A 9,463-nucleotide genomic window follows, 5' to 3' on the forward strand; every position below is an offset into this window, starting at 1 on the left:
TATATCATTTGCCTTTAATTAAGCAAGCCGTGAACCCCATATTCGTTTAGTTGGCTATGATTAAAGATATTTAGTCATCATCTTGTCAATTGGATTATTAATATTACCTTATGGATTTATTAAAAAAGTTACTAAAATTGGCAATGACTAAAGATATTTAGTCATCATCTCGTCAATTGGATTACCAATATTACCTTATGGATTTATTAAAAATATTACTAAAATTATAATGTAGAAGGATTAAAAATAATAATAATTAAAAATATCTTTTATCGATTTTAAATCCAAATTCAAATCCGAATCCAAATATAATTATCCAAACAATGAAATTTCAAATGACGAATTTCAAATCCTTTAAAAACACCCTAACAAGGAATTTTAAAATCAGGGCATTATAAATAAATGCATTTCAAATCCAAATCCAAATTACAGGACTACACTAGTTGCGTGAACTTCTTTTTTAAAAATTAAATAAAATTACGGGACTATATTAGTTGATGGATGCTTGTAAATGCCTTCAACGAAAACAGTGAGGAAATTTCAACAACTTCGTTTCCTCAGAAATTGAGGACAGCGGCCCTCTATAAAGTCCATGTAACTTGAAACACATTTTCATATCAGCCAGGTTTTTGGGTTATTGGATTAAACAAATTGAGGACAGCGGCCCTCTATAAAGTTTATGGAAGTTGCAACACATTATCAAATCAATCAGGTTCTTGCGGTATTGGAGTTCGGGTTCAACCCCTTCCTTCCCCCCAAAACAATGCACAATATTTTCTTCTACTTTTACTGGGGGTTCAATAGTCGAACATTTTTCTTTTCCAGTTTTCTCACACCTTATTTTTTTGGGCTGCTTTCTATTTCCGAGTTTGTATTTGTGTGCTAATTTAATGAAAAAACAATTGTATAAATAAAATGAAAAAAAAAATTAAATTAAATCACTTTTCCGGAGGAACAATGAACAGTAGAATGAAAGTAAATTACGACCAAAAATTTTGCAATACACCACTGCGGTTCTTTCATTTACTAGACAAAGCAAACTCCTCAAGATCAAGTCTCAGGTCACATTCAGCACGCTAAACCAACTTTCAGCAAACATATACCGAGAACTTTACCAAATCCTGCATGTATTGGATCACAACAGTAGCCACTACAAAATCTATATGGTTCCAACTTTCAAAACAATATTTTCCTGTCTGGCATCCTTCTGGTACAAGCAACTCGGAGCCAGAGACTGCCACAATGCCTGAAATATCAGTGACCCCAAATAATAAAACTGAAATGGGTTGGGGTTTCCTTGGCAGATGAACATGAAGTATAGATTATCAATGCATTTTAAAGGCCAAACTTTAATAGGAATCATCATCTTTGATGAATGATTTAATAGGAGTGGATAACAATATAACTACCTTTTGGGATCTCACCTTGACTGCTGCTGCACACTACTCATTTCCTAAAACATTTCTTCTTTTTTCCTGGGACAGCTCACATCGACTGGAGTCATGAAATACACTAATGCCCACAGGAATATCAGCATTAAAACATAGAAAAAGAACCCCAACGTTAAAAGCAAATCTAATTCTCCACATAATTTTACCTAAAATGTCCAATGGTAACACTTGGCTCCTTAAAACAGTTGATGCCACCACATTGGTGCTTTGAAATAACATACAAGTTCTCATAGTACAAATGCACCAAACAATCCCATGTGCCCAATGCAATAAGTTGACAATCCATAAAAATTGTGACAGATTCCTAGCGAACCAAAAGTAATTGAAAAACTTCCATACTAACCTGCATTCAGGAGGGATGTACCTGGCAGGACAAGCTTACCTTTCAGACAAAAATGGAATAGCAATAAAAGAAAGATATCAGGCTTCTTATAATCTCCCGATTAGACTACATCAGGATATTAATTGAGTCCCAAGCATCCAGCACAAAGGGCTCAGCAGATTTCAACACATCCAAGTAATAATTGTGGTGCATTAAATACCACTCCTAGTAAGAGAAGGAATAATCTAACCCACCCCTTTTCAAGCAGAAGCACTTCTTCCTGCAGAGAAGAAGCTACCAATAATTTCATAATTTTTTGTTGAAATCAAGGGTGCAATTTTCATGACATCTCCAAATTTCAAGAACTAGCATACAAAAATCCATACGGTCAACATATCAATCCCATGTTGTCAACATTTCTTTTTATGCAGACTTCTCCGGTAAGCACTGGGATGGCATCTTTCCTGACCAGTAGTAGTAGCTTGCAGAGAAGAGGTTTTTATGGTCTTCATATACCATCCATAAATGGTATTAGCCTGCCATATTCCATCTTCAAACTAGCTGTAGCAGAAGAAAAATCCTGCAAATTACAAAGTGTGAACTGATAACTGAGTGGGTTATTATAAATTAGTCTTAAAAAATACATAAAAAAGCTATAATTTCTTATACCATGCATAGCTTAATGTAACCATACTAGAAACTATTCATCCTCTTTAAAGACGAATGGAATTATATAATAGACCCAACTCAAATTATGTTGTCCTACCTACAATAATAAGATGTTACATGGATATCTTGGGAGTATAATGAAAATTCTAAAAATGTGAAAAGGCAACTTAGGAAATAAAAAATAATAGCAAGAGTACCATATATCAAAAAGAAGACACCAAGACTCTCCACCATGCTACACAATTTTAAAAACACCAACTTTCAGGGATTAAGCAACCAATTGTAGAACAAAGATCAAGCCCTGAAAGATCAGATAGCAGCTTATAAACATTTATATGACCTATCTTCTATAATGTAGATCAGCGAGTGTAGAATGCATCCATAAAGACTACCTTTAATATGTTTTAATGGGATTAATTCTAGAGCTCACTAAGCCATATTTTCCCTCTTGTTCATAATTAAGTTTCAGAAATCCACGTTCATTCACCTGATCACTTTACCGTAAGTAACATTGTTATGATGAAAATTCATTAACTTGGTCAAAAGGAGAAAATCAAAACATGCAAAAATTCTTCAGTTTGAGCTCCCAAGTTACTAGTGATGCTTCAGATAACAAAGCACAGAATATGGGCATCATAAATATTAAGATGATTAAAAATTAGTTTAGTAGGTAAAATACCTCCAGGAGAAACCCAAGGGTCTGATTCAAAAGATATAAAACATTAAGGTTACACCAGCATGTCATAAACATGGATAAAGTATAATAAACAAGCTGTCAACAGCCAGCACATGACACAACAAACACTTATTATCTATGAATAGAAATGGGAATTAAAGAATACTTTCACACGTCATTCACATTACATAGAACTGTAAATACAAGTTTTCTGTAAGCCACTTGTGACATCTATGTACAGCGCAGGACCCAAGCTTTTGTGGTCTGTGTTTATAACAACCAGTGTGATTGTAGTCACCTTAAGAAAAAATTACGCATGCTGGCATCAATAGAGGAGCTAATGCAACACATCAAATTAGCGACACATTTTGCAGCCTCCACAGATGCATCACTAGAATCTTCTTGATCACATACATAACAGAAACATAACATCGAATCCCCACACCTTTGCAGCTTCAAATATTGTATCACTAGAATCTTCTTGAGCAGATCCATAGCTAAAAATATAATGCAGAAAAGTCAACAATACAGTTATCTTGTAAAATAAGGAATCCAAGCCGTAACATGACTGAAGTATGAGCCTAGTAAATTACCACATCACTTCGCAGAAGAGATGCGCGGCAGTGATGAAATCCAACTACTCGAAGGACCCATTCTATTGCCATTTCCATTACCAGGATTTGTTGCTTCAGAGGGCAAAATAGGCTTTGAGGAATTTCGTTTGGAGGTACCAGCGAGCGAATATGAAGTAGAGGCCATGTGTGCTTCACTCAGAACCTACATAAGGAAAGTTCGTCACAGATGGATAATTGGATACGTCTCATAATGCATAAAATTACTGCAAATTCAATTCCCCACTCCCCCCCCCCCCCCCCCCCTCCAAAAAAATGGCTTACATTCTTCTCGATAGGATTCTCAGAATTTACATTCTTGGTCATTGGTGATTTAAAATGCATCCGAACACCAGGACCGCTAGAATTTCCAGTTCTAATGCACTCTGTTGCTTCAGCTGGATAAGCATTAACACCTGCCAAGCAGATAAAGAACAAGCATAATATTATTTCATTAATGCAGTTGAAAATCTGACATCAAGATCCAGAGGAGAGGTCCATCAGCAAGAACTAACCTTGATGATTGTCCACATCCATTGGCATTGCATGGCTGCTGCTCCCTCTGGGAACTGGCTGTACCGTGTACATTCAATATTTTTAGAAACTCAAAAATATGTCAATATACCTATTTCAAAATAAAATAATTTTAAAAATTGTAAAACAGACAAGCAGCAGATACACATACAGATAATCGAGGTTGGGTTCTACTCTTTTGAGACTGCTGGTACTTTATGATTGTCCAATCAAATATGTAATCTAACTCATACCCTGACAAATTGCCAAAGACAAAAAGAATACAGATTAATTTGCAGCAAAGCAAGTCATAGCATGGAAAATAGTTTGAATTGTACTGGCCATCATGTATTAATTCACAATTAGTTGTGCATGTTTAGAATTGATAGTTGATACCAAGTATGTGCTTCTAATTTACAGAAAGAAGCCTTTATATCTTGAGGAAATTACATGTGAGGTCATGTGTCAATGGGTATGACTCTCAAACTCCCATCTCACACAGGGAAACTGCCCAGAGATGCATTGGGACAACAGGCTGAAGGCTATCTTTTAATCTTTTATCTCTTAATTTATATTAATTTTGTGGTGAAGCTGCAGAGATTAGAAAGGGTCTGAACAGGGTCAGGGAACATCAACCAAGAAGAAAATCATCATGATTATATTGTCACTCGGGCATATAACTCCAAATCCCACTGGTCCAATTAACAGGTACAGTGTACACTTTTTCAGATCACTAAAATTCCCAATAGAAAATGCCATTCAGACCTTAACATTACTTCCACACTGAGAATCAGGATCTCAGCAGCATTAAAAGAAAGTTACCCAAAAAGAGAGGAAAATGTATAACTAGAGTTTACAAATCAATACCTTCCCGATCAAATAAGTCATGGAAGAGACGCTTTAAGAATCCATAATCAGGCCGCTGATCAAATGTTAGTGAGTGACAGTAATGAAAGTATGAAGCAAACTCCACCGGATGCGATTTGCAGAGAACCTTCAAAAAACAACATTCACATCAGATACACACATGTGACTTTCATCATATATATCAAGGGTCAACAGAGTCAGCACGCACCTCAATAGGAGTCGATAACTTCTTCTCACATATTTTGTCATACTTTTGCTTCTTTGTGGCAGCTTTTAAACCCTGCCATGGAAGGCTATACACAAAAACAAAGTCATAAGAGTAATGATACACCAAAGCATAATAACGCAGAAATCACATCTTTAGGACCCAGCACCCCAATCCCTTGATATTAATACATGTAAAAGTGGTTGAATGCCATAGGCTTGGCACTAAATTTAATTTGCAAAGAAGAAATAAGTGAAAAGTATTGCTCTACCTTCCTCTCAAAAAATATAAAAGCACATATCCAAGTGATTCCAAATCATCCCGCCGGCTTTGCTCTATGAGGAAATTACCAATTGAGAAGCATGAGTGCCTATGTCATAAAAAGGGAAGAAAAAGGGCAAAATAAAAAGGAGCCATAACATCTCCTAGTTTACCGATTCCAAGATGAGTATTGCAACTTGCATAACGCGCAGTCCCCGTCAAGTTTTTATTCTCCCTACATGGGACAATGGTTAGTTTCAAAAACTAGTGATATGCATCTATTCACTGCATAAAAAATGAGGTTTCTATGTGTTTGTTTTTATTATTCCTTAAATATGTTCCCCAAAAAGTATAATTGATGTAGATGTCCAAGAACCAAAATAAACCATAACTGAAGACAACAAAAAGAGTACCTGTAAGGAATATGACGATTGGTTGTTGCATCCCGATATCTTTTTGCAAGCCCAAAATCAATTATGTAGACCTGATAAGCACAATAAAAACACAGAATGATTTGCACTGAAATGAAAGTAAAGCAAAAAGACAGTAAAATAATACCTGATTTGCTTTCCGACCAAGACCCATGAGGAAGTTGTCAGGTTTTATGTCTCTATGCAAAAATCCTTTGGAGTGGACGTACTCAATTCTCGTAATCTGAAAATAAAATAAAAAGAAAATAGTAAAACATGTACCGATGGACAGTTTAATTACACAATTCCTCAAAATAATAGTACAAAGTATGAATTAGAGTAAACAATCTCCGAATTAGAGACATCTACAGTGCACACTACTATTCTTTCTCCAAACATTTGTTAACATGGTACTGGAAGTCGATGTTATCAAATAGCAAATGCAATAGGCATAGGACAGAACAATGACTTTAGAAGCAACATTGCACCATGGCTCCTCAACACATTAAAAATATAAGCACTTGTAACACGTATGCTTTTGAATCTCTAAATGGTGCCCTCAATGAGAAAATCATCACAAATAATTTTATGTAGTTTGGCAATGCCTCTACATTCACAGGAGCGGTAGCCAATTCTTCACTGTCAGAAAGAATAGGGCTTACAACATATAAATACTTCCCCAGTCAAAACCCCAAAATGCTCAGCTGCACCCATGAGGCCTCTATACTGAAGTTAAGTATTACATTCTCATTCAGAATATGAGCCACCATCTCTAACATGGGCACAAAACATAGCAAAGTAAAAAATTAAAAAAAAAATAAAGCAAGCCCATTTCAATGGAACATTAAGCTTACCATTTGATCAGCCAACATCAACACCGTCTTCAACGAGAACTTCCTCCCGCAATACACCAACAGGTCCTCGAGACTCGGCCCCAACAAATCAAGCACAAGTACATTATCCTCACCGTCTATCCCAGACCATCTTATATTAGGAATACCCCCTAGGATGATAACACAGAAACACACACACGCACACATACATACAAACACAAAACAATTAGGTAAAAAGCCTAAAACTTTCAACTTTAAAGAGTAAAATTGTGTGTGTATTTGTAGAAGACGTACTTCCTCCTTGAAGAATGTTGTATAACTTGGCCTCGTAAAGCAACTGCGGATGTTTTGTTTTACTATTTTCCTGCAAAAAATAAAATAAAATAAAATAAATAATAAATAAATAACAACAACAACAACAACACAATTATAATTTAAACCCAAAACATAAAATTAATCCATTTTTAAGCTTAGAAGTAGTAGTTATAGGCTTACTGTTATTATTGCAAAGTTAATACTAAATTAGCAATCAATTGCTTCTTAATTATTAATTAATCAATTAATTATAAGCCTAAGCTTAAATTATTCATACATGCTTATCATAACACACACTACTGCATACACACACACATATACGCATGCATAATCAGATCATGATCCACAATTATGCGTGAGAGAGAGAGAGAGATCGCAGCTTACGATCTTAACGGCGACGATCTCAAAGGAATCTACATGAGTAGCTGCAGAGAAAGAGTTCAAATTAAAAGAGATCTATCAGATTTTTGGAAATAAAACCTTCGAATTGAAGCAAAAAGAAAAGCACATAATAACAAACTCACCGAGGAAGATTTCGCCGAAGGATCCACTGCCGATCTTGCGGCCGAGCTTGTACTTGCCGCCGACGATTCGTTCCATGCTCAACGATTCCGATCTCCCTCTTTCTTTCTATCGGAGCTAGGGTTTTGGACTTTCGGATCGAAAAGAAGAAGAACTAGAAGAGACAACTTTTTTTTTTTTTTTTTTATATAGCTTAGCTGAGATAAAACTGAAGCCACACAGACAGGAGAAAAAAAAAAAAAAAAATGAGAGCGTGATTTTTGTCGCTGTAGTGTTGATTGTAGTAGTAGTTGAGGACTGAAGAAGGAAAGTTGAGGGGTAGATTTGGGATTTTGAGAGTTAGGCAGAGTTTGACTTCTCCACGACTCAAATTGAGCTGCGTTTGTTTGCTTATCAAAAATAAATAATTAAGGGCCGTTTGGTAAGACACTTCAAGAAATATTTTGAGCATTTTAAACACACTTATATATATTTTCACACATTTTTTTATTCACATATACATCAAAAACGCCCAAATAACATTACTCAAACTCCTCTACCAACTACCCCTAAAAGGGTTGGAGGTGGAATTGGAATTGGAATTTGAAATTTGTGACCTTTCTGTGGCCGCCCCATTGAAGGTGGATTTGGTAATAACAGTACTTGTGGCGAGCCAATCTTGAGAGGTTTGTCATTTGTGTCGTCGTCATCACATCATCATCATCATCATCATCATCATTATTATTATTATTATTATTATTTAAGAAAATGATAAATGCATTACATCATGACTCAAAACTGACTCAATCAAAATAAGATTTTCTTTTATTCAAGTTATATAATTATCAATACCCTTGACATGTTGAGTTCGGACGATTGTCTTGCCTTCTAGTATGAGTTATCTGAGTCCGTCAGAAGTCTTGTAACTTATGGCAAATTCCCTCAAATATATTCAGTATTGTTGTTGGTGGTTCATTGTGACTACTTAATGCCTTTGAAACGATCATGGAGTAGCACTTAAAAACAACCTCACATACACCACATCCCAAGCAAAGTGCACCCCTTTCTCCATAGCCTTTGCTTCAATCTCCAATGGCCCTAATGGATAGGTAATCTTCTTGCTTAAAGCTATTGTTACACACCTACATTGACCCTAATGACCACACCAACCCCAGAAGATTGAGTGGCTCCGAAAGTGGCACCATCAGCATTAAGTTTATACCATGGAGGAGCTAGAGGTTTCCACTAAGTGCCATCTGTAAGTGTGACCTGTGGTGGCCTGAGGTTAGCCGTCTGAAACTCATACAACAAAAACTTGGCCTTCTTGTGGGTGCAAGTGCTTGCAAACAAGTGGTTTCCTCGTGAAAAGTACGCCTCGGCCTTGAAGTAGACCAAGTGGAGGGTGAAAAATGGAGTCGCCACCTTAAGCCACTCACTTACATGCATAGGTCTACATACCAAATTATGAGTCCAAAGTTTGGATACGACTTGAAAAGGTGTTTGACACCCAAGACCGCCCGGCTTGTAGGCCAACCTCCATTATGTGTTGCTAGGCCATGTTTAAATAAAGAAGTTTGGGTAAATTGCAAATTACACTTTTGAAATTTGGGGTTAACTAAATTTTACACCCTAATGCTTTAGAAACTTGATTTTACACTCTGAAGTTTGCTTTCGTTAGCAAGATACACCCCACAGTTAGTTTCTATTGTTAATTGACACATCACTATGCTGACGTGTTTTATTTTTGTCAAATCAACCCAAAACTATGTAGTTTCAATTAAAAATAAACGGCAGCTAAAACACAAAAAAAATCTAATCATAAACTACAT

General features: G+C 36.0%; 1 protein-coding gene across 3 annotated transcripts; it reads right to left on the reverse strand.

The window, feature by feature from the left end:
- Positions 1-886: 886 nt before the first annotated feature.
- Positions 887-7,902, reverse strand: LOC126713733 (casein kinase 1-like protein 3). Of its 3 annotated transcripts, XR_007651406.1 has the most exons (17): positions 7,658-7,902; positions 7,518-7,558; positions 7,113-7,182; positions 6,840-6,988; positions 6,134-6,229; positions 5,989-6,059; positions 5,749-5,810; positions 5,586-5,649; positions 5,318-5,402; positions 5,110-5,236; positions 4,415-4,497; positions 4,245-4,302; positions 4,015-4,145; positions 3,712-3,895; positions 3,417-3,615; positions 2,640-2,743; positions 887-2,353 (listed from the first exon to the last, which is right to left on the reverse strand). XR_007651406.1 is itself a non-coding variant. In XM_050413580.1 (15 exons), the coding sequence occupies exons 1-14, from the start codon at positions 7,731-7,733 to the stop codon at positions 3,716-3,718; spliced, it is 1,293 nt and encodes a 430-aa protein (XP_050269537.1). In that variant the 5' UTR covers positions 7,734-7,902; the 3' UTR covers positions 3,158-3,615; positions 3,712-3,715. The 3 variants fall into 3 exon arrangements, 1 of the variants encoding a protein (XP_050269537.1); XR_007651405.1 differs by lacking the exon at positions 2,640-2,743; XM_050413580.1 differs by lacking the exons at positions 887-2,353; positions 2,640-2,743 and having other exon boundaries at positions 3,158-3,615.
- Positions 7,903-9,463: the final 1,561 nt, after the last annotated feature.

Source organism: Quercus robur, chromosome 2 (assembly GCF_932294415.1).
Source record: "Quercus robur chromosome 2, dhQueRobu3.1, whole genome shotgun sequence".
NCBI classification, from domain to species: Eukaryota; Viridiplantae; Streptophyta; class Magnoliopsida; order Fagales; family Fagaceae; genus Quercus; species Quercus robur.

Excerpts from the sequence above, each read along its gene's own strand:
- LOC126713733 (XM_050413580.1), bottom strand. The coding sequence starts at position 7,733 with ATGGAACGAATCGTCGGCGGCAAGTACAAGCTCGGCCGCAAGATCGGC. Across the intron at positions 5,237-5,317 it reads AGTTATCGACTCCTATTGAG|GTTCTCTGCAAATCGCATCC; the intron begins GTGCGTGCTGAC and ends TGTTTTTTGAAG. Across the intron at positions 3,896-4,014 it reads AGAATCCTATCGAGAAGAAT|GTTCTGAGTGAAGCACACAT; the intron begins GTAAGCCATTTT and ends TTCCTTATGTAG.